General features: G+C 40.2%; 1 protein-coding gene across 2 annotated transcripts in view; it reads right to left on the bottom strand.

Moving 5' to 3' along the window:
• Positions 1–26,552, bottom strand: part of epas1b (endothelial PAS domain protein 1b) — a 49,531-nt gene extending 22,979 nt beyond the window's left edge. The window contains exons 1-3 of one of the 2 annotated variants that reach the window (XM_067512457.1): positions 26,133–26,552; positions 3,302–3,492; positions 1,731–1,796 (exon numbers count right to left, since the gene is read on the bottom strand). In XM_067512457.1, coding sequence (XP_067368558.1) covers positions 1,731–1,796; positions 3,302–3,492; positions 26,133–26,158 — 283 coding nt within the window. In that variant the 5' untranslated portion in view covers positions 26,159–26,552. The remainder of the gene's footprint in view (positions 1–1,730; positions 1,797–3,301; positions 3,493–26,132) is intronic. The other variant, XM_067512466.1, reaches the window with a different exon arrangement.

Below are 26,552 nucleotides of genomic sequence, written 5' to 3'. Positions count from 1 at the left end.
CTAAGCCATTCTGCTGCCTGCTCTCAAAACACTTTCAAACAGAAAACTTGAAAAGACAAAGTTTAGGGTGGGTAGCGCCTAAGAAAACTGTTGGAGGAAACTTTGTTAACGTCATCTGCTCTATGATCTAGGCTACACTGACGGAGGCTCGAAATTCATTTTTTCCGTCTTAGAATTCCATGACAAAGGACAAGAAAACAGGACAATTTCAGCGTCACTAATGAGCAAAGAGAGGACCTTGAAAACTTAATTGGAAACACTGAACGCTGGTCGTCCTGCTACGAGGAACCACACACAATAGAAGTGTCACGTAATATTTTCGTCATCTTGCATGTTAAAAATCACAAAAACTGACCTTTGAAAAGACAGATGTCTCATTTTGTAGCTCTATAGTGAACATTTCCAGAAGCCCTGCTAACTAACTTCAACCCAAGTTTACACTTTGATGATATAATTAATAATAAAAATAAAAAAAACGCTCATATAAACAAAGTAGCACTTTCCCCTTTTTATTATAAGCCCTGCTAAACCAACCACAAACTAACTGCAACAAACACATTTTTGTCATTTTTACATGTTCTACATGAAGCTGATCATGCGTGATATTCTGATCAGTGCATCATTTTATGCTGTATTTTGATTGGTTGATTAGAAGACAACTAGATGCAGGCTGAAACTGAAGTCCTAAATTTCCCAGCTTTTTTAAAAATTTTATGTTTGTCAAATGTAATAACAACAATGATCTTGAAACAAGCTTTACTGCAACTAATTTGTACCTAGCATAAATGAAATGAAATCAAATCAACTTCTAGGGACACATTCTCATCTCGTCCATGGAGACATATGCAGATTTAGTTTGACCGATGCTTCCAACATGTCCAAAGCTAGATCAATTTGCTAGATTTAATTTTCTGCAACATGTTGCCTAAAGCCTCTCTGTGCTCATTTGTGCCAAACACACCACAAACTAACTACACCTACAAAAGAAAAAGAGTTTTGCATGTTTATTAATCTGCCTATAATCAAAAAAAAAAAAAAAAAAAAAAAATCTTTCAGTTCTTGAGTTCCACCCTCTACATCAATGTTCTTTTGGTTTCATCTGAACTTGTTCCCTACAGCAGTTTGCACATACTCCCCTGGATGCATATGCAGTATGTTTACGTACAGTATAGGCGCATGTCCGTGAGCGTGCATGTTTGGCGCCAAGGCAGTGGGGTGTTATGGCTAGCGGGGGTAATGCCAGCACCAGCTGAACGATGGGCAGAGCTCTTTGTTTCCTCTCTAATCTCTCCTTCCATCACGGAGCAATCAGAGCGGCCTGATAACGCTATCTGCTGCTGTATCACACAGATCTCCCCCCGCTGCCTCCCTACCCCTATGTCTTTACTCCTCCTCTGTGGGTCTTCTTCTTTCCTCCTTTCCACTATTTTCTTAGACGCGTCAACTTTATCCTCTCCTCTCTAAATTCATCTTTCCCCACCTCCCACTTGCTATACCCTCTTTTGTCTTTGTGCATGTTTGGTAACTGTGCTTCCAGGAATTTTTCAATTTTTAAGGATGGAGGAACTAGCTTCTTTTGGTTGTAGTTAGGGTAAAACAAAAATAAATGCCATTAAACTTCTCTCTATATAAAATGTCTCTCTTGTTCTAGCTTTAAAAAATGCTTCCTGATGACATCGCTTGGAGGAAATTTCACTTCAGATGATGTCATCTGATCTCATTGCTCTTACCATAAAATTTGTTATGATGGTCAACCTGGTTTTCCAGAGGTCCTCCAGATGACATCATCTGAACTCCTAAAAAAAAAAAACCTTTAAAAATTTCTCTGGGTGATGTCATCTTTAGGAGTTTTTGAGCTAGAAGCAAATAAATATTTTGATATGGGGAAGTCAGAGGAAAGTTTAAAAGCTTTAATGTACATTTAAACTAAAGCCATAGTAAGCAAGTTGAAAATTTGTCAAGACTCCCTTTAAAATTAGTTACACAAATGTATCTTCACTATGTCTCGCTGGTTTCTGCACAGTTAGAGCTTAATATCACATCTGCACCACAAGTTACCCCTGGGATAAGGCAAGAAACAAGAAACGGCTGTGTAACAAACTCTTGTGTATGTGAACATAAGCAAACAGCACATGTCCACATAAACATTTTATCATATAAAATGACCTTTTTGTAACTATCAAAGAGACGAGGAGATAGTAAATGTAAGTTTGTAATAAATAACTATAAATAACTATGAATATCTAATTAAAAAAATAAAACTCAATTTCATCATATGATATCTACTTTTAACTGCACTTACTTGAACAAGTGGCTATAAAAATGAAAAGGGCATTTTCATGCATGATTGATTCATTTTCTGATTGATGACTCTACAAATCAAAAGAAATGAGAAACACTGGTCAACAATGTTTAAGGAAACATTGGATGCATGCATCATTGTGTCCCCAGCAAACAATGCAAAGCAATTCATAAAACGAAATAAGCAGGACATTAAAAGTTACATAAGAGGGGAGCAGGGCCTGATCAAAATGGCAGTTGGCAGCGTACAGGTTTGCAGATAACGCTAATCCGTCGTATTAATCAAAATGCCTTCCTGTTCTGCCGGCCAGTTATTACAAAGGCTTGTTCAGCAGCCAATTACTGTTCAATGCCCCAGAACCTGATGTTACATTCTATTACTGATCATGATCAGATCAGATTCCAAAGCAAAAAGAGAAATTGAAGAAATTAAATTGCACACCAGAAATTCAGTTTGGTGCCACGATGGATGTTCATCCCCTTACTAGTTATTTATACTGAAACATGAGCGAGTTTTTTTCTGTTAGGTGTGAAGTGGCATACATTCACAACTGTTCAGGGGATAGTAAAAAGATTTATTATTGTTGTTATTTATGAATTTTAAAAAGCTGCAGTGTTGAGTGCTAATGTTGCTTCAGTTGTTTAATTTTCGCCATCCTCTGATCCCATTTCGAGACAGCGACGCAGTGGAGGAATTCCAGAACAATGGGTCTGTTTCTTTGTCGTATTTCCTCCGCTTCTAATTTTAAATAAGACAAGAGGAAGGAGAAGCGCAAAGAAAGGCTCCAACGCATACCTTCCTACCTCAATGGACAATTAGTCTCACACACACACACACACACACCAATCTGATGTGCTATCACGCCAAAGCAGTACCTGGAAGCAGTGATTCACACGGGCACGTTTTCCTTTGTCCACTGAATCTAAACGCACCACGCAGCAGCTTGCATGTTACTCTGTGTGTGTGTCTGTGCGCGTGTGTGTGATGCAGTGTTCTTACCTGTGGCGAGCAGCTTGCGTGTGCGCAGGAAGCTGATGGACAGCCTCATGATGGAGGCCTTGTCCAGGTGCGAGCTGATGCTGTGGGGCAAAGGGAGCTGGTGAGCCAGCTCGTAGAAAACCTCCGTCTCTTTGCTGCGCCTGCAACGAGCTGCATCCCGAGACTTCTCCTTACGCCGCTCGGAGCTACTCCTGCAACAAAAAGAAAGGATGATTTTACTTTCAGTTGTGTTTTGCGGTACTATTATTGCACTTTATTGTTTCAAAGGTCCTTTTGTTTTTACTGAAAAACTATTTTGCTTACAGATTTTGATTCATTGGTACAGTAATTATGTTGATAACTACATTTCTATCTGGCCTCCATTTGAAGCTGAAAAAAGTGCACAAGCAAAACAGCCAAAGCAGCCATAATAATGTCCATAAAACAGGAGTATAATAAAAATCAATCAATCAATAAATAAACAAGTTGACAACAAGGCACACCCGACGAGGGAGTTATAACAGTCTATTTTAAGGAACAACACCCAAATCAAGTCAGTGAAACACACACACACACATATATTATATATATATATATATATATATATATATATATATATATATATATATCACAAGAATATGCATTAAGAATTGTTAGTTCAGATAAAGCTGGAAAGATAAAGTGTTCAGACATTTGTCCAAATAGAGACAATTTAAGTTGTGTAGCCACTGACCAAGCACTTTGATGCTCCACCATTTTCACTTGTAGTGTAAAAGGGTGGAACATCCTAATCTAGGGCTTTGCTGCCTCTGGGTAAATGTACTGGTGCTGTGGTATGAGCTCTGAAGTCTGAGGTGACGCAGTTCTGTGCAGGTCTAATCCACATCTATCTGCAGCTTGCTTAAGCTTCCTACTGCCAATTGAGACTCAACCAGTTTTTAAAATGGGGATTTACTTACACTTCCCACCAGCACTGTGAATATTTAAGGCGTATGTTATATTTAGGACCATTTTTTACAGAACAAAAGAGTGTACATACGTGTTGTTGCATCTAGATCACCTGGATTGGACTGGAATGATATTTTCTAAGAGGTTATATTGTTTGGGGGTAGCGTTACTGACACGACATGAAACTATGTCCTGTAAAACTGAAGCAAATTTTCTATTGAGACAGCAGCATAAAGATTTTCACAGCTTTTATTTAATCAGGGCCTAAGCTTGTGACATTTAACCCTTATCGTCTTGTCTCAGGCTCAGGAAAGGCTAAATCTATCGACAGTTCTGTTTTACTATAGAGTTTTGGAAATATTTTAAATATTTTATCACAAAACTATTATGATACATCCTAAAAACTTCATTAATCTAAGGCAGATTCTGAAAGGTTCTCATATTCAAGAGATCCCCCAGTCCCGGGTCTCGTAATTACTAGATAAGGTCTCTAATTGTTTTTCTTTGGCAAATGCAATGTGCCGACGTAAGTTTGGTCCGTTTGAAGTGAAAAATCGTGTTACACCAGCCGCCACCTACCAACAACAACAACAACAGATGCCTCCCTTGTATGAAGGGGGAGAGACAAACAACCTCTGTGTGCACCAAAGTTGTAGGACTTAAAATGTTGAAACCAGTGCAAATAATCAACAAGAGCAAAAAGCTTTATACTCCCAGGTAAAATGCTGTATGGTCATCTGTTGTCTTTGAATCAAAACATTTTACAAATATGGCTGGACCTATAAATTCATCAGCGCTACATTTCTTTTTTTGACAAGCTGGCGACAGACAAAACCTGTTTTAAATCCATAAAATCATGATTTAAATCAGAAAAAAAAAATTTTATCAAAGATGCCAGAGCTAACGTGTTCTACTGCAATACAGTTTTCAATACTCTACACAGACACAACTCAAACACACACAAATACACACTGTACTTTGCCCTTAAAACAAAATAGTCACCGATACATCATCAAACCATTTCGGCTCCTGTTGAATCAACATGAACAGGTTCCCACTAACCCAACAGACACACACACACACACACACACACACACACACACACACACCAAGGACGAATATTAATTTTTTTTATTTGTTATCTACACTCTAAAAGTCAATAATTTTTATATTTACATTATTATTATTAAAACTACATGTTCTAAACCAGTTGTGCACATCCAAACAATGCTTTTGTGCGTTTGCTCTTTTGATGATCACTTTCCTCTCCTCCAATCTGCCTTTAACCAAATTAAATTCTAATATAAAAGCGCATGAAGTCGGGTTTCATGAGTCTGTTTGTTTGTTGTTTATTTTCACTCGGATTGTGCAAGAATTACTGAGCAAAATTTCATCTGAACTTTGGAAACACACAAGGGCGGCATGTGTTTGGAGTGCAGCCATGCAACACGGAGGGCAGCAGGGAGGGTTTTAATAGACCATTTGTTTTTGAAAAGAAACCACCCTGTGCACAACTGTTTAAGACGTGCAACCAGGTGATTATTTTCATTTCCTGCAGATAATTCAGTGGGACAAAAATAACAATGAGGCTACGAAGATGAAGTTAATTATTGAAACAATCAAACTGCAATCTCAGGAGTCAAAAAGCTGTTTTGTGCACGATGCCACGCTCATGTCAGTGAGCCAAACACCGAGTCACTTTCCAAGATTACAGCTACTTTTTTTGGCTCTTTACTCTGAAATGAAATTAGTCCAATTCTGATGTCAAAGCTCAAAAAGACAGAAAGTCTAGAAGTTCAGTGTCTGATCCAAGAGAGCAGCACAACAAACCATATTAGGATATCACACATGGAGTTTGGCCTTATCTGGCCTCTGTCTAATGCTCACACTCTTTTAGCATCACCACGCTGTCGGTACACAAGACACCTGGTGAAGATCTGTCCGATTTAAATGTGAACCCTCCAAAGCAACAGCACGACAGGATGAGTCTGAAGGCTCCTACATAAGGACAGCATCCTCAGCAGAATGTCGCACAGTCATCCTGCTGTGGTGAAATCCACTTCAAACAAAGTGCACAGAATAGCTGGAAATGCCTGAAGTGAAGCCTGCATGTTTTTCCATTTCAGTAATTCAGGCATGTGAGGATGGACAGTGACCAATGTAAGCACACGGTAGAGTCCAGCATCTTGTACTGAAAGTCACCTTTTTCTGATAGTAAGGAGAGGAAAAAGGACAACATGATTTTAAAAAATAACTATTTATGTAATGTGATATTAAATATTTTATCTGAACAGAGAATATATGGCTGAACTCCAGCAAAATCTGAAATGTGTTTCAACTATTACAGGTGAAGTTTTTTCTTTAATAATAAAGACTTTCACCTTCTTTTAGTTAAAATATTACATCATCATTTTGTCCATGTTATTGCCACTTTGTTCCATTTTTCTGACTGGCCGTCGTGTCCTAAACTATGAGATGCAAAACCATCCTCACTGCATCTCAGCTTATTGTATGAGAAAGTGATCGAAAAGGCCGAGAGGTGCCACTGCCGGTGTGTTTTGCACAGTTTGGAAATTCTGGAAAAGGTTTGTGATGTCGCTTGTCTTTGTCAGCACAGGTCCCTCTGCTTCTTCTCCTGCTTTAAAGTCCAAACCATTTCCAAATCTCCAATATTTCTGACCTCTTTTTACCTTCCCAACACTGCATGCATTTCCTTGTTTTGGACCCGCACCTGTCAGCCACACGACCCAACTGCTGTGGTCTAATGAGACAATTGTGCAACACAGTCGCCCAGATGTAGAACAGATTTCTCCACTGAGAAAGTTCAGTTTACTGTCGCATTCACTGGCATTTGTGGGAACTTTTCGTGTGCGAGATTCTTATACAACAGGCACAGCAGCAGTAAATCATATCGTCAGTCCCAAAACAGAAACGCTTTCCGGTTTTGTTACGTTTCATTTTACAAATGGGCCACATTTCTGTCATCAACACATAAAACCAAGGCCTTGTTAACAGAGTAACAACACTGCAGGCCTCATAAAGACTTAATGAGTCTCCTGAGGAGGATAAAAGTGTTTACATTCAGATGATGGCTTTATTTCACAGACCCAAAGTGGGAAAAGATGTATTTTGACACAAGCTAAGCATGTGAAGGCAAAAACCCAAACAGCTTAAGGTAAAAACAATTTCCCTGAACATAGCTGTTCAGTTTCTGATGTGTCTGCAGGCTCTGTGACGAAGAGAATTTCACAAACCACAACAACCGGGGTGTCTCTGCCCTGCTGAACTTCACATACCCTCTGTCTGTGGTGACACGATGCAGTTTATCAGAGCAGAGCACATCCGATTCAGATCTGCAACATCCATGGCCAGAAAATACAATACAACAGTGCAAAAGGGAAAAAACATTTTTAAACAGTAAAACAGTAAATTGAGCAGTGATGCATGCAGACACAGCACCCTCAGAGTTAAAAAAAACAATTCAAGGCCAAAACAAATAACTGAACACAAGTTTGCAAAAAATTATCCAATAAATATAAATGTAGCACACAGATTTGCTCTGCAGTAAATGCAGGTGAAGTATTTCAGTTTGTGTTGTGTCCAAGTCCATTTGAACCGGAGCCAAAGTCCTGTACCAGCACCGTATCCACTCAGTCCAACAATACACTCCATCCCTGCCAACATTAACAAAAACCTACATTCACACAAAGCATTATTCTGGGTGGTTTCTGGACTTTTTGGTCCCAGACAAAGCCTGGGAGGCTGTGTTTTAAAAAGGACGGCGTGTTCTCTTTGACTCCCTGCTGCCGCACCTAAAAGCTCAGAGCTGGATATGATCAGAAAGAATACAAATGTCGGCCTGTGCTCAACGTTACAGTCCCATACAAACTCTTCAAATAATCTATTATTTTAAAAAAATGTAATTATTTTTCATTATTTAACTTCATTTTTCATTTCTCTTTCGTTTCCTCTTTTGTGTTGAGGGCCTGTCACACCTTATTGCTGCATCAAAGCTCCATCTCTGATCTACTTCTGTTTGAAGTATTTAAAGTGCCTGTTCACTCAAAACTTGCTACACAATAAAAGCAGCCTTTCATTGCAACTGAAAAGTAAAATGCCTTCAGCACCAGTGTTGTTTTTAATCATTTCAAATACAAAATGAAAATCCAATGAAAAGTAGTGTGTAGGAGCATTTGACAAGCAAATCAACATTTTTCTCCTCACTTCCTACTCCCAGAAGTATTTCCTGAGCGGCCTTGATCATCAGATAATGCTGCCTAATGTTGCAGGTAACACAACTTTGTGTTCATTAAATTCTATCACCCGAGCATTTCCATTACAGAGTCTAACAAAACTTTTTTTTTTTTTTTTAAATAAGAGAAAACTAAAACATTTCTAGTAGAATTTATGTTTTTCTAATATAAATGTTTTTCAAGTAAAAAGATGTTGATTTGCAGCAGAAAATAATATCTTTGAAAGTGAGACTGAAAAGAGGCCCAATAAGGAGGTGAAATGAATGACACTCTCTTGTAGCAGCTCACATTAAATCTTTCTCTGTGTGCTGACAAACACCTGTTTACAACATGCTTTGATGGAAAAACCAAAGCAGGTGAAAAAACATCTGTTTCACATTAGCAACATAAGAGTTGGTGGTTCCACTGGCTCCCAATAAAAATTATAATAATTAAAAAAAAAAGAAAATCCCAGCTTCCCTTCTATCCACCATGTGGACCACACAGAAACACGAGAGGCTTAAAAACAACACATTTAAAACACATGAACGCACATTAAGGAGATGACAGCGTGCAATTAACAGAAAGGGACGAGCACAGAAGCACCATTATCTTATCTGGTGGAGTGTGTGTCCCATCAGTGCATCTCCCTGAGCTTTAAACTTATTAACCCTGACCGACAATCACATAAACCCGCATTACTGATGAGCCAGCGAACGGCAGACAGCCACCGACGGCGTCACTCCATCTAGTCAACGGAACTTTGACTAGCCCCTGGATGTGTGTGTGTGTGTGTGTGTGTGTGTGTGTGTGTGTGTGTGTGTGTGTGAGTGAGTGTGTGAGTGTGTGAGTGTGTGAGTGTGTATGTGTGTGTTTGATTGTCTGGGGCCATTGTTGCTGCGACTATGGAAGTCACAGCACTTTGCTGAGGCACCGAGCGCTCTGATGTACCCACTGACCCCTCTCACACACTCACACACACACACACACACACACACACACACCAGAGGTCAAAGGCGGCAAAATGTATTTGTTAAACTCTTTACGTTCAGCATTTGCAGCACTGCAGTTTTTCTTTTATTAAACGTTACTCTGTCCACCTTAAAAAGCTAAAATTACTTTTGCACATACTTTAAATAATCCAGAAACTAATTTGTGAAGTTTCCACGTCACATCATTGTGTATTTTTTGGCCAAAGAAAAATTCTCTGAATCTACATTTTAGTGAATATTTTTGGTGTATAAACCTTTTTATGTTATTCATTGATTAGTGTATATTTTATGTATTGCTCAGGTTACAATGGAGCAATTTGAGTTTTTTTGTTTTTTTAAAGAGGAAGCATGTAATAGAATATTTGGCAGTCTTTCCTCTGTTTTTGCTTGAAAGATTCATATCATTTTATCTGATCTTTTCTGCTTTTTTAATGTGATTACAGTCATCAATCCTAATCTAATGTTTTTTCCTGTAAAACCGAAATGGTCTGTTTCAAGCACTTTGGTCAAAACCTGTTTGCAAAGTTTACAGTTTGCAAATGTGAGGATTGTTTTTTGTTATTATTCATTATTATAAATGCAAATATTTTTAGCATTTTTGGCATCCTGTTAAATGAATGAATCTAACTTTATTGTCCCCAAATAGAAAATATTTGTGCAGCAGCAGAGTAGCACAAAGACACAAGAACACTGTGCATCAGTTTATGTAGCCGCCATGTGTTCAAATTTATATGGAGAAAAAAACAGACTTTTGCACAAAGGAAATAATCGTAAGTTCCTTTCTGATAATGCTTTTTCACGACTCATGTGGCAACAAATATTAAGCTCAGTATCCACTTGAAAGTATGTTCAATCCCTTTTAGAGGTCTGTCACCCGAAGGTCACCGAGGTCAGGTCTAGGTGGTGGTCCCTCAATTCTGAGTTAAGCTCCAGTTTATCAGCCATGAACTCAGACCTGTGAATGCTTCTTTAAAGCCAGCCCATGGGCTACAGCTCCTGTTTAGACTCGGCTTTATTTTGCCACATTGCATCTGTTTTGTCTCACTGAGATGCAGTCTGTGACATCTGTCAGAAAGGTGCTGTACTGTACTGTACTGTATAAATAACCTTCACTGCTGCTTCCAGCTTTGCTCGGAGCAGAGATGAACATCTGACGAGCCGCAACAGTTGGGCTGCAGAGGGTACCGAGTTCATGCGATCAAGCCATGTGGAAAATACGGTGTGTGAGTTCAGCCAATTACTGATGCAGTCGCTCACTTAACTCATCCCAATAATAGTTGGACACTTATCAAACGTCCTGAAAATCGCTTGAAAGCCTTTTTAAGAAATTTCACTCTTTTCAGCCAAAAAAAAAAGGAAAAAAGAAAGAGTGAGATGGGCATGTGATGATGTGACATGAAGTGATGCAGGGATCCGTAAAGTATCTGCTTATTATCACTGGCGCAAAGCACTTTGATCCACGTACTCTTTCATGTTTGTGTGTTTTTCACTGCACTGTTTGTACAGACACAATAAGCCGCTATACTACAGCAGTTATACGTTCTCAGTTTTACTGCATCTCGCAGGATCCAACTTTAATAGTCGCAGATTAAAAACATCAGCAAACTTGCTTTTTTTCAGGTGATAACAAAAAGGTCAATAAAAGTGAAAACAGACATAGCGTTTGAACGTCCTGCGAATATCTGCTCATTTTGGAAAATGTATCTTTGATTGACTAAATATTGACAGAACCTGTCCACAGCAATCTCCTGTCCACATTAGTGTGAGTTATCACCATTGGCTAACCTAGTTTGTGCTGCAGCACGGGGCCGGACCGTAAAAATAAGCTTGCTTATTTTTCATTTTATTGCCTTAAAAATTTGGATAAATCGATAAGTAATTTCCTGCACAATTATTCATCAAGACCAAAGTGAGCCTCTTTGAGTAAGACATAATTTATCATTATTGTACAAAACACTCATCTAGTTAAAATGGTCAAAATGATGCCAGCAGCAGGTTGTTTCACATTTCACTAATGACGCTTAATACTGTAGCTTAAAGAGCTCTCTTTATCCAATGTCTGTACCAAAGATTGGTTGTGAGAGAAGATGCTGTAGGACTGTAGTTTGAGAAAATCCAGTGGAGTGATGCATCTTCACTTTGGAAGATCCTGTCATGTCTACCACACAGTTATTCTTGCACTCAAATCTATAATTTAAGCTGATAAATTGATACAGATACTAACACTGAGTTGTCTATATATATATATATATACACACACACACAAAATATTTAAATTTGAGTGTAGAGCAAAGTTTAAACCCTTAAAACGTTAATAATCTAGGTACATATATGTGCTTCTGTTACCGCTGCAAACCAACCAGTCATTCATAAATTGTGCTGCCAATATGAGGTGTTTGTCACTCCTGTGATCAGACGCAAGCCAACTGGAAATGTGAGATCAATAAACACAACGCAGACTTGTGATGATTAAACAAGTCGTATAAGGGTATCTCTCTCTGTCTCACACACACACGCACAGATGTGAAATGAGTCATGTTCCACGAATCATCTTCCGCTGTTCATCTACAAACTAAAAGACAGAAAGAAACAAACAGGCCAGAGGTCAAACGCACCACAACCCAAGCTTCTGTCACTTAAGCCTGACACACTATCCACTGCCCAAACACATAATTTCAACACAAAACACACAGGTACAAGCACAATGAGGTCACCTCTAGTGACTAAAGCTGCTTGACCAGACTATGAGAATAAACAGTGTGAAATCGTACTGTAAAAGCTGAAAAAACCCTGGCACCAAACAGAACCCAAACAGCACAATCGTTGACCTCCGACCCGTTGATGAAACATCAAGCATGGACAGGTGAAGCTGCCAAAATTGAACCACCCCATGAACCAAAGCTACGAATTCTGTCCCCGCCAGAAAATGACATAATGGCTGAGATAACATTTTCTTTTCAGCTCTGATTCATTGGCACATCTTACCCCTGCTTTTAGACCGTGAGAACAGCAACCTAAGCTGGGCTGCTGCGGGTTGCCAGATATTTTCCTCATCCTGCACTCATGCAAACACTGCGTGCAAAGCCCTAAAAGGACCTAAACGGCATCCACCTGCGGCGTGTGATGACCATTTGTGTTGTGTTTGTGTTCAGAACACTGGAATCTGTTTGAAGCTTAAGAAGATGTAAACTGAGATTCAGATTTTAATAACAGAATGGCATCAGTGCCGATATTGAATACACTAGCTCAAGGGCATCACTAAAAGATATCTGCAACAATTACCAAAGATTTTTTAAAATAGATATATGCTCCATAACTTATCTTATTGTCGAGAGGTTGAAGCTAGTGCACAGATATTTGATTCTAAAGGCCTGTGAGTGAAGCTGGCCCTTCTATTCAATCAGGAAAGAGACACAATTTCTGCTTGCTTAGCACATTCTGCAAAATTTTTTTATCTATTCCAATTTTATAACTATGACGACCTGAAGGGCTGTGCGAGGGTGGTGGAGTGTAAAGCGCAAAGCAGAGCTGTTTCAGATCAGGAGGAAGAATTAAATTTAGGTACTAAATTTAGGTAATAAAATTAGGTACAGACTAGTTAGCTACGCTTCATAGAGAAACATTGTACTTTTTACCCTCAGTACATTTGTCCAAAAGCTTTAGTTACTTGTACTATACACATAGAAACATGATCAGCTGACTTTCCCTAGAAACCAACAGCTGTTTTAATCAAGTTTTATACCGCCAGCCAACATTTATACAATCTGTGGTAAACGGCACGCAGCATTCATGAAAGCAGCTCCATGCACCACTGGGATGGCAGTCAGCTGTGCCGACCCAGCGCATGATGTGGTTTACTGCCACAATAGGACAAAATAAACATTAGGAATAAAAAAATGTGGAAAAAAAAAGTTGCGTGCAGGCTTTGAGCACTGCTTCCACATCTGAGTCAGCTAGAAAATACATACCTGACATTCTGAAACCTGAGTGACAGAAATAACGCTGTCATTCTAAACCACAGGGAGTCACAAGTGCAGTTCGCACACACACGAGGTAAAAGGCCAAACACACACACACACACTCTGAATCAGTCTGAATGTGGAGCAGTGGCAACTGTAGCTAAATAAAGCTAAAGCTGAAACGTCTGTTTTTTCCCATGTGGAAAAAAAACAGAGGCAAGAAGAGCTGCCAAGTAAACGAGGATATCAGGGATATTTTCAATACCAGTCAATAGGGAAGCGCTCATTGATTGAGAGCCAGTTACTTGATCAATAGTTGTGGAATGTGCCAGGAAATGAGCATCAGATTTTCTGAAGCAACCAACTGCACATCGTGGCTGCCTGGTCTAAAGACCACAGACATCTAATGCTGTCTCTGTCTTTTTTAGTGTGAGCTGCATATTTCGGCAAATCACTACTTTTGATAGCTCCATTTGGCCTTTTCGCTCTTGTTGATTTCCTAAAACTACGGATGAAACAATTCTTTTTCAGGTAACCGAGTGAACTATCGATGATCGTGTTAAAGCCTGTTTTCAAACTTCTTTTTGCTTCTTTGCAGCAGTTCCCTGCACATCTACAATGATTAATAAAAAAATACAGAAATAAATAATCAGCACATTATATAATTAATTAATAAAATTCAAAGCAAGTATCTTTATACAATATGTCCTCTTAACTATTAACGCCTTTAGCTTTTGTGTGGGAACATTATTTCTACAGTATATCGTTTGCTGCTGTCATGATGTGTGACTGTGCCTGACTTAAATATAGTATTTTAAACATATTTCAATAGCACTTTTTTTTTTGTCCTTTCAGCTTATCCCGTGAGTTCAGGGTTATTAGTATTAAAGATGCAGATTGAACCTACATTTTGCCATAATTTGTGGTAACATTTTCCAACTGTGGATTGTAAATCACCTATGTGTGGCTCCATGTCTAAGGTCTATCTAATCTGCACTATCACCCAACAGGCTGTGTCGTGTTTGAACAATGCAGCTGAGGCAGATGTTTCTTCAACCAGAAGCTCTTGTCACTTAGCTCCTGGGCAAAGTAAGCTCACTTATCTTTTTAAAAGTGTGACACCAACTGTCCTCCGTGCCCTCGACCTTTGTTCATTTTCCTCTTTTCCTAAACCCCCTCCAGCTTTTTCAATCTCTTCTTTCTCTCTCTCTCTTTGATTAACATGTCATTCAATCTGTGCAAACTGAAGCCTGAGGGGATACAGCACAGCACACGTGTGCATGTGCGCGAACCCTGCGGACACAAACGCAGGATTAGAAGTAAGCAGCTCTCACGTTCAGTCCGAACGGAAACAAAACAGACAAACAAAAACAATAAAGCGAAGACAGAGCTGCTGCTCCAGAATATATTGTGTCTGCTGGCAGTAAAGAGACAGTTAATACTGCTTCCCCCTGCAGCGCTGTCTGTCTGCACTGTTTAACGCTTCATCTGTTCATATATGCAAGTTTGTGTTGGTCAGGATGATCTCAGAGCGCTTCAAGTTGACATGCGTAACAATAGTTGTCAATAGAGTTTTCTTACAGTGAGAAATGTGCATGCAAAGTGAAATTGAAGCATTTTCAACTGCACAGACCAACTTAAGTAGAGATCCACAAAATCAAGGCTGGGTGCGACACCCAACTGTACGCACAGAAATGTCCATGCATCGTGATGCTTTGCATTTTCAAATCCGAATCAACAGGTTGCTTGCACATAAAAGGAATCTGAGTCCAACCTTGAACCTGAGCCCACATGCCCTCTCACAGGGCCTCAGAGGCATTTGTTGAAAGAGCTCAATCACTTCCTGAGGATTTCTCTGGATCCTAAGCAAAAAGCTTTTTAAGCTTTGACTTTTATTTCAGTTAGTTGAATATTACTGATGCATTGAGAAACATAAGAAATATTTACCAACAGAAAAAGGGCTGAACCATGTTGACATAGCTGTTTGGCATCACACAGCACTGGGATGGTTTGGCGCACATTTTATTGACCAACTTTTATTTTCTGACTGCGCTAAGGAGGAATTAGTAAAGTCAAAATGTGCACGAGTCATTATATCTGAGGATACTGATCTGAAGATTCTTTTCAAGTTTATGCAAAGTCCTGAATTGTTTGTTGCTGCTAATGCAGAGAACCACAGGCCCTTACATTAACTTGTGGTGTCCACGTGATTATTGATAACATGATCGGCTCAGCAGAGCAGGTGTCAAGCTGAATTGTTTGCCACTCTTCCTTAGTAATTAAAAAATGTTCATCATTAGCATCTGTGTCTCTGAGCACGAATTTACAAATTTCATTCGCTGACCATTCAAACGAGGCCATGACCTGGTCTTGAAGGACGCGTTTTGTTAACACAAAAAGGTGAGTGAAAGGAACTGCTCCAGAACTTTTCTATTTATACATTCATACATTCATACTTTTCACTCCATATGTTTTTCAAATCACCTGAAGTGTTAGAAAAGACTCTAAGAGCAAGTGGATTTAAAGAATCTGTTTACAATTAGTCGACTGCATCTCAAAGCATTGAACACACACACACACACGCACACCTTTCCTTCTTACTCTCCTGTAGTTGTGGTGCCTGGCCGAACACAAACAGAGCAACAATACAGCACTAGCTAATCTGTGATCCCGAGGAACATAGAGTTCTGGAAACACAGCCAAACACCCCCCCCACACACACAAAAACAAACAGTTATCCCAGCCAGGGCCCTCAACTTCAGCTCAATCAGGGGAAGAACGATGCACGAGATTGCTGATATTCCATGAAAGCGAAATACACACACACACAGGCACACGCACACACAGACACACAGACACAAGCACACGCTTTCTGGCACAAACAAACCTGCCCACGCCACACTGATGGTTGGGATAGACTGGCTGTTTGAAAGAAGCACAGAGGAGACACAGAGAGAGAGAGAGAGCAAGCGAGCCGTCGATCTGCAGTCACTGCAGACAGAAAGAGATAGACACCACGGGTGGTGTCAGCTGACCAGACGGGGATTGGCAGTGTCTCCTTTACCTGCCCTGGCATCTTTCTATGCAGGTTTGGAGATATTGGTCCAAGTGTCTCATGTTGTCTCCATATCACACACACACACACACACACACACACACACACACACACACACACACACACACACACACACACACACACACACACACACACACACACACACACACACACACACACACACACACACACACACACACACACACACACACACACACACACACACACACACACACACACACACACACACACACACACACACACACACACACACAGTTGACAGGACCCTTGCTACCAGAAACAGTTTCTTTTGACTCACTGTGCTGTGGATTGTTTTTGTCCTCCTAACACTAGTGTCAGAAATGATCAAATAATGAACTGATAGGCCCACATCCACCACAAATATCAGATTTGACTTTTATATTACTCTGGGTTTAAGCAGGACATGAGGCAGCACTGAGGCTAAACTCTTGTTTTTGGTCCATTTGGACATCCATTTGGTCCTCCAGCAAGATAATTTCATATCTTCAGTCGGACTAGTTCTGCCTTTTTTTTGTGCATCGTTTCTTATAATAAAAGGACATTACCTGACTTGCCTCCTGGGTTTTTCATATTATGAAATACAATTTCATAACTACCATACATTCGTGATTCATGTTAAGTCTGAATATTTACTCGCAGTGTCAACTGTATCTTAGGATATATTTTAATTGTTTCTAACATATTATTTAAGGGGGGCATGGTGAACAGTGTTAGAGCACTGAGTTTGAATGCAGAAGGGCACAGGTTTGAATCCCACCTCACCAGGTGCAGACCCGACCAGCCACCAACGGCCACCCCAGTGCCAGCCCCAAGCCCAGATTAATATGGGAGGGTTGCGGGTGGGATGGTCATCCGGCCTAAAAACACAAGTCAAATCAACATGTGAAACACATTTCACTGTGGCGACCCCTGAAGGGACAAGCCGTTGGTCTATCATATTATTTTAGCAGCAAAACGTCTCCTGTGAAGGTAGAAACCAGACCTGATGCAGTGCTGCAGTCTGTGAATGGCATCTGGCTACCAGCTCTGTTTTTACTGCTTGTTAGAGACAACAAATCCAGTTTGGAGGGAGAAATTATTTAAAATGGCTGAAATTCAGGGTGAAGACGCTCTTAACACACAGGCGGGACAAGCAGAAAGTGAGACTAATGTGTTTGTGGTTCCTCTCATGACCAAGAACCAATGCACTTTGAAAAAAAACTGCATTACTCATGGAGTAAAGATTAAAGATATGGCGTTGACCGGTGTTTAATAAATGGAGCAACTTTCAGACGAACAACGCACAGATTCAGGATGAGATCCTAGATGGAGAAGCGTGGAAAACATGAAGTGTACAGTCTGCACAGGAATATAAGAGTAAAATGAATTTGTAAAACAAAAAGGACCTCTGGTAACGTTCTAGTTACTATAAATAACCCTCGCTGTTGCTGATGTCAGTCGCAAATAGTAAATTATCGGCATCTGGACACCCATAATGTACGAGTACTTGTTATTCAAAAAAACATTTTTGCAATGCCACCAGACCCCATATTCCACAGTTGGTATCAGTAAGTAATGTAGCAATGGACATATTTTCCCCCATTAAACAACTAATGGGAAATTAAATGCTGTAAAAATATTGAACTCACCAAAATGACTTTTTGACATTGGAATCTGATTTATTGAAGACCTGAGTGATTAAATTATTAAATTTATTTACAAACGCTCTCAACTGGCCCGATTGGAGAAGGTGTACAGGCTCTCTGGACCCAAATGTGTTAAAAGAGTTTTCAGCTTGTTCACCCAGTCAGTAAATTTCATAGGAATGAATGAGCTGCCATCACTGAATGAAACTGAATGACGAGCTGAGTGACTCATGCTGCCATTGCTTTTCTGAGTGACTGAACAGGCCTAGCGATTTCAGGGAAGCCTTGACGCTTATGAAGTAAGTGTTTATATTTCTTGTTTGAAAGTCACAGGGCTCTGTTTAAAGGTGCAAATTTGACCCAGACATAAAAAAATAACCAGGGCCAAAAATAACAAAAGAAGTTATGCCAAACAGATAAAAAAAATGACCAAAGCCAGTCACACTAGACAACAAATGTACACAAAATGACCACAACGGCCTAATTAATTATGGCTAACAGCTGAACAATGACCACAAAGAGAAACACAGTGTTGAGAAACAGACACAAAATACCAAATACTAAAAACATATGCTGAACTAAAGAGACCCAACATACTCCCCCAAAGACAACACATGACCAGAATACAGTACAGATAGTAAAAATGTAAAACAATATATTAGAAAAGAACACAAAATGACCTAATTTGCAGCTGTTTTGCGTTTCTTTCAGTGTAAAGGTTCAATCAGTCCCTCCAGGAAGTCTCCAGGAACTATTAATTTACCCATTCTTTGGGAATCCTGCATGATGTTGCAATTTAAAACATAACATTGCAACATCCTCAAAAATCCCAATTTTCTTAAGAAGAATAAAATTTAAGCTAAATAATAAAAACAATCAAAAAAAAACAAACATGAAAACTACTTGGAGGGACTGTATAGGTGCCGTTTTTCTTCTGACTCGCCCATTGAAACAAAAGAGCAAATATAACTTTTGTTGGTGTTTAAGATTAGCAAAAACTAACAACTACAGCAAAAACTGTAGTTGGGAGGTGGGGGGGGGGGTTACAGTGCTGCCCAACATTTAGGAAACTGCAACTAAGCCTCCTCCCTCCAGCGTGAACATAAAGGGCCCAGACATGGTCAAGATGGGGGTGAAAGAAAGGGAGTCTGGAAGGACCTGGAGCTCAGCCAGGTGACACACAGTGGACCGTGGAGCCTGGCCATTTTAGTAGCAGAGGAAGAGGAAGACTGGGAGCTGGCGGACGGGAAAAAGGAAACGCCAAGGAGACAGAGTTCTGAAGCGGAGGGGAGAGGGGAGCATATAGGCCTGGTCAAATAACCTGAAACTTGGAGGGAGGAGGAAAAACAACAAAAAGTGAGCGGGTAGAGGCAAACAGCACAGCTGGGAGTCGAAGATAAATATGAGAGAATGTGATCCGAACAAATACGAAGACGGAAACCAGAAGGTTGAAGAAAGGAGGAAGAGTGGGCGGGTGACAACGAAGGAGATAAAAATAACAATGGAAAGATGCAAAAGAGAGGTTTCCCAGACCACCTCCTCTCATCCCCTACCGTTTCCCCTCGATGTGCCGGGGCCTGGGGGCTGACGGACTTTCTGCACAGCTGATCAGGGCCCCCAGACTCCACGAGGGCCTGAAATGCCAGTTTGATTTCTACTCTTTTTCTCCGCTGCTCTAATCCTTTGACTGTAGGAGCAGATAAATACAAAGACATGTTACGTTGTTTTCTTGTCTTTACCACAGCTCTCTGTGAGAACGTGGCTATGGAAAACAGCATGTTCTGCTGATCATAATTTCCACGTATCCCAGCATTCAATTTACATTATCTTTTTACAATAGAAAATTTATTTTTTTGAAAGTTTTGTAGCTAAATGTGTATTCTATACAATTTATTGTACTCGTGTAACATTATTTTTGTTAAATAAATTATTTCATTCTTTTGTACATTTGAAGCTATTTTGCATTCATCAGATTTTTTTTTGTCAGTTTCTGCCAGAAATCAACAGATTTCTGCTGGATTTTGTTCAGAAAGAAAAAATGTAAAGCAAAATCCTGCACCATCCCTGTCTCTCCTCAGCTGCTGGTTTGAAACTCTTAGGCCACACAGACTGTGTGTCTCCAGTACAAAGTCCAGCACTGTTCACAAGTAGCAGATAAAACTTTATGTTGCTCTTTACCCTCCACACGGCCCCCGCTGCTTGTTCCCCTCAGAGAACTAATGACAATAAACCACAACAGCAACACAGCTGGGAAACACACTGCATCTCTATCACTTACTCAAACTCTGTCTCTCTTTAGTAAATCTTTTACTTGTCTCATGGCCTTTAATTTGTCTTTTTTTTTTTTATTTGTCTTCTATTGTCTCCCTGCTTTTCTGTCTCCATCTTCCTCTCACTTATTTATACCCCAAACACAAAGATGGTTTGTTAACCACAGAGAGATTCATTCAAAACTGACAAACAAACTGAAGTGGCTTCAACTGTTGCTACTCATTCAAAACCACTGTTTATTTAATGAGAGTTCAGCTGAAAAGGAGCAAATAAATATGGAGCCAAACCACAAAGTGAGTGAGTTTTCAAAATCTGTTCATAGTAGGAAGTTAATAATTTCAGTCCATTCTTGACGTGAATCTCAAAGTTCACTGGAATCTGGGAATGATTATGGGCAGTGATGAAGTGCTTCTTGTAAGTTGCCCGTGTTGTAAAAAGTTCAGTTCCCAGCTTTGTTTTAATCCAGGAAGATGTGATGTTTGGGAAATCCTAAGTTACAGCATCAATGAGCAGTGTATCTGTAGGGAACATTCTTCTACTTTCATTTTTCTGCTGTAACAAATGAGTACTGGCCGTTTTAGCCCTGCCACACCTCAGTTTTCAATGCAACTGAACTAACAAGACAGGTCACAGCCTCACACCTGAGTTTTGACAGCTCTGAAATAGGACTTTGAGAACTGATACCTTCTAGACTCGACTTTTTGACTTGAAAGCAACAACATTACAGTGCTAAGTTCCAATGCAATAACATCTTGCAACTTTAAAACTACAAATAAAGCAGTGACTGGCAGGTCTTATATGACGTATCCAAACTGTGTGGCTCACAGTTTGGATACGTCATCATTTAGGCAAAGGTGGTTTTAAACTTCACGCATTGGAAGTTTTTAAATCAAAACGTTGACATTTTGCCAAGGCACAGCGTCTGTAGGTCTGTAGGTCCCATCACCATACAAAAGCAAAACTCTGCAGCTCAGGGATCCCACGATGGTGGAACAAGTTTCTAAACTCTAAACAACAGTGATTTTATGTTCTTTAATGAACTGATTCCTGCTTCTCCACTGTGAGACCTTTGTGTTATTTTCTGTTCTACATCATTACAAAATGAAAATGCAAATAAGGGTTTGGAGAAAAAAAACTCATTCACAGATGAAAAGTGTGGAACTTATGTGCGACTATCATTTGAGCTTTTGTTTTAACAGTTTAACAGTTTTATTTAACAGTTAATTATTTGTTTGTACTGTAGGGGCGGTCATAGTTCAGTTGGTAAGGCAGTTGACCATGGACCACAGGGTCAGTGGTTCGATCCCCGCTACCGGCTACATGTCTAAGTGTCCTTGGGCAAGTCATTGAACCCCAAGTTGGTCGTCAGGTGAGCAGCTTGCATGGCAGCCTCTGCCATCGGTGTGCAAGTGTGTGTGAATGGGAATCAACATTGTAAAGTGCTTTGGATAAAAGCACTATATAAGCGACTATTTACCATTTACTTACGCATCAGTCATATGGAAATACTGACTGGAGCTACTACTTGGGTTGACATAATAAATTCCCATCTACTGAAACAACACATATATTTTTTGTTTACGAGGACTGGGAAATGCGCTCAGCCCATCTCTAAACACCATTTGCTACTCTCTCTATGTTTCCTTGCATTCCTCTGCTTTTAGAGGGCAGTTGAGCGGCTGCTATAAGCGGCATGGTGTTTGGGTAGTGTTTGGAGGCCCGGTCGGCAGGGGTTAGCACACAAAAGAGGCATGAGGCAGAGTTCCAACCAGGCCTCAGCTCACTGCAATGACGTGAGCCGCTGGCTTGACAGGCCTTTCTGACACTGTTAGCAGAGCTGCTTCTTCTGCCCTTTACCCCCATGTCTTTAAATTCCTCATTGATTTATACTCATCTCCAGCACCTCCATAAGCACTCTGTCTTCTTTAACAACTTTCTGTCCTCCCATTCTATTCTTTACGCCTTGTTTTTGGCAACTTGTTGCCTTCCCTGTCCCTCCCCTCTCCTCCCATGAGTTAGCACAACGGAGTGCCCATTAACACTGCAGCAAACACAAGAACAAGGAGCCAAACTGACGGGCTTCAATGCATCTTTCATACTGTACCCCTGCACCACAAACACTTTAAAACATAAAAACAAGCAGTTTCTGCAGCATTTGACAAGAGTTTAAGCAAAAACATAACAAAAGACAGAGTTTAGGGTGACTAAAGAACAGTGACAATGATTGTGATGTGCAGTACTTTATGCAAAAATAAATAAATAAATAAATAAATAAATAAAAATGTAAATTGTGACTACGCTTTTATTAATAAATCTTTAAGGTGAGGAGTCAAAGCAGAGAAACTGCACAGGTAGTTCAGGTAAAAACTATTTTTTTCTATTTATTGTGAACTTTCTGTCTAGATTATGTTTTTATTTTTGATCTTTCTTTATTCCTTTGTGGTAATTTCGCATCTTTCCAGCATAAAATATGAACACTTGTGACCTCTTGGATCACTGTAGGCACATTCAGTATCCATCCACCAAATGTCTCCCCTTACTCTTAATCATATTAAACAACAACAACAACAACAACAGCACTTAGTTTATGTCACAGTTTACACACTGATTCCATACTATAGGTCTTGACACACACCAGGAACAATGGAGATCATGGTGACAGTAAATGGTTTAATCTTTCCTGCATTGACTCATTATTAAAAGGTGTAAAGTTCAGTGTGACAGTTGCAGTGTTTACAATTTAAACATCCACAGTTACTTCTAACAAAGTTCTGACGAATGGAAATGAGTCCTGTGGCCGTGAAAAAACTTGAAAATAAACCACTTTCTTTAGACATGGGAACTTATTTGCTGCAGTGATAAATTCTAACTGAGCTGAGTGACAGTACAGCTGCCTTAGTTCATAATATCATATTTGCATGCCCAAATTTAAATCATCTCTTTATCTATTGCCTGAAACTGTGCAACAATATATTGTTACATAAGATGATGGTGAGAGCTTTTAAAAAGAGACAGGAACAAAAACCAAAAGGATCGATCTCTCCACGGTCGTGTAACGTATATGAGCCTGACAGCTGCCCCGGACTTTGACCTTTGAACATTGTTTCCAGTTGAACGACATGTTGAAAGAAGCGAGTGAGATTCTTCACAAGCCCAGCCAGGATGTAAAAATAAAGCCATTTAATGCAGGTAAAAAAACTCTGCCAATGTGTTACCATGTCAAATTGTGATAAAAGCTGTGACCCCGACAAACACTGGAACAAAAACTGCCCGTCAGCAGTTTTAACCTCGAATACGATGGATGCAACTCCGTGTTCTCTATAAATGATCTTTAACAAACCACAAGTTTTGCTCTTTAGACACAACTTTGAATTCATAGAATAAATTAGTCATTGCATTTACTTCTAAATAGCCAGATCATTTTGTTTAAGTAGTGCAAGTTTTTCACCAATCAGTAAGCAAGACGTCTTATCTTCCCAACAACAAGGCGACACTGAAGACAAGAAACATGTTTGCTTAGATGCTTAACCTGATGCAACCGTGTCAGTATATCTTAACTAATAGCTGACGAGTAAAAAAAATTATCACTAAACACACCTGATCCAAGTGATCAGCAGGTGGTAAGACCAAATTGAGAAGGTCTGCAATAACACACACACTGCTGCACCAAAAAAAATGTATCATGTTTCCTGATGATATTCATGATTTGTCAGCACTTGTCACTGTTAAAGACACCAACAGATGATGACTGATTGATAAGTCATCAGTAAATCTGACAAGTCATCATTTTTAAAGCTGGGAAGCTGAAACTGTTCTGGTTCCTTCTTCTCAAACATTTGCTTTATTGTTTTGGAACAACAGTTTAGTGGAGCATCACATAAAACATTCCAGCCCCTCGTACAAACATCAGTAATAAAGCCAATCAGAATCGCAGCATCACAAATAAACACAGCGTGTTTGCCAGGCCGCTGTCATGAATCACAATCAGTGCAATTATGACTTCCAGGCAGTGGCTGCAACGAAGTGCTACTGTGCAACACAAAAGCAGGGGAAAACACACAACTCATGACCGTGGAGACAGAAAGTACTGAACTCTCACACTTTTACACACACACACATCCACACTCTTGCAGGCCTTCTTTCCTAAAATGGCCGAAACTTCCCAAGTAGAAGCTTCAAGGCGTTGGCGAGCCACAGGAAATGCTCCTGGACTTGTCTCGCTTTCTTTCCCCTAATGTCAGTTTGTCTCTTTCTCTTTGTTGGACTCACATCCATCCCTGATATGTCTCAGTAACTGCTGTGTTCACGTTTAGGCCTGACCTGATAGGGCTTCTTTCTCTATGGTGGACTGGATAGACAAGAAGGCGTCACACAAAAATCCACAATGCTGATCTGTTTCTCCTCCTAGTGGTGTGAAAGTTTTTCCTCTCAGTTTCTAATCTCTCAGAATCTTTTAATTTAATGTTCTATTTGTTGTGTTTTCCCATCTCATATTCAGCAGTATTTCTCTGACTGGAGAGAAAGCACCAATTAAATTAAGATTTTCCACTGATCTCTCTGAGAGGAGAGATTAAGTACTTTGTTGACAAAAGCTGCAACTGGTAAGGTATTATTATGCAAGATTAGGTCCCTGAACTCATCATCAGCGGCTAACAATAAAAAATACACAGGCTTGCACTTTGAGGAGGACACTAGGAACAGGAAATGCCATGGATGAAATATGTGGGACTCTATTTCCAGGTGACTTTACTAATATTTGGCCTGCTGGTTACAGACCACAATATTATGTGAACGCAGAAATCTCATTAGGTCACGGCTGAATGCTGCCAATCACAGTGAGCCAGGTGAAGTGTACTCTGAGCAGCTCTAGTCTGCAGGAAATCAGAGTTGCTGCAATTCCAATTACCTTAATTTCTAGAAACTGCTTGTCTCATGTAGAAACTTGGCTGCTCTAAAAAAAAAAATAAAGGAGGTCAGAGGTCAAGAACTAAGATTTTGTTCTGAAAATGCTGCCTTGCTGGAAAAATGGGTGTTTTCCTCATTCTGACCTGCTCCAAACTCAAAGTTCATAACTCTTATTTGTTTTAAATGATTATTATTTACAGGACAAAAGTTTTTCTGTACAGCATCCTCTGTGCTTACGTTTAAGCTCTGCAGAAAACCGAAGGTTCGTGTTAAAAAAAAACCCCACAGGGTCCAAAAAGTAAAACAAAAACAACAGTAACAAAAAAAAAAAACAAACCTCTGACCTGCAAAAGCTGATAGGATTTCTGTGGGACCAGAAATTACTTTATTTATGTGCCATGAACAGTTGTTTCTAATTAGCTCCAGCTGTTCAGATGAAGGAGCAGTTTTTTCCTGAAAACAACTAAGTTAAAATGCATTTAAAAATAAATCGAATTAAAAAATAGAATTTTATTTGACTTAAAAGGTGCTTGAAACTGTTGGAGACCAAATCAACAAACCCAAGCACCCTCACTTCCACTGTCGGGTTAACGACCCTCTAACGCCTCATGAAGCCCCTGACTCGGATTTAGAAGGACCATTATCAGAGCAGGAGTCCGAGCCAGATCATATGCAGCGCTGCAGCCGCAGGTGTCCAGCAGCCAGCGACAAGCCAGGTCCTGTGCGCTAAGTAGACGGGCTGTGTCATTTACAACCTGCGAGCTAATAAACGCACAAGCGCCGGGAAAATGAGCGGCAGGGAAAACGGCGGCGGGTGTCTTACCTCTTTTTGTCCTTATCAGCGGTCATTGTGGTCTCTTGTGCACAATCTCTATGGAGTAATTCCACGACAGACGGAATTAAGTCCAAGTTTAGAGTCAGAGCAAGTCCAGGAACCTGCAGGTATCAGCGGAGGTGCGCGGGTTAGACGGAGCCCCTCGACCTGTGAACGCTCCAGAAAGACAGTCTGGCTGTGCGCGCACCGGGGGGATCGGGGCCGTACAGTCTCAGAACACTGCCGAGGATCGTACAGCCTCTCACCACAAAACACACGCTCCCCTCAGGCTGAGCTGTAACACTGAGCCGCCGCTGTTTCTTCTGCTTCTGCTGCTGCTTTGGATCCGCTTGTCTAAACTTTTCCTCGCTCGCTGGTCTAAAAACTCCGCGAGCTGTTCAGTCCGTGACCTGCAGCTCAGCTGGCACC

This window comes from Channa argus, chromosome 1, assembly GCF_033026475.1.
Source record: "Channa argus isolate prfri chromosome 1, Channa argus male v1.0, whole genome shotgun sequence".
Lineage (NCBI taxonomy): Eukaryota > Metazoa > Chordata > Actinopteri > Anabantiformes > Channidae > Channa > Channa argus.
The sequence above is the reverse complement of the archived record's forward strand: the minus strand, read 5'-3'. Positions and strand labels throughout refer to the sequence as shown.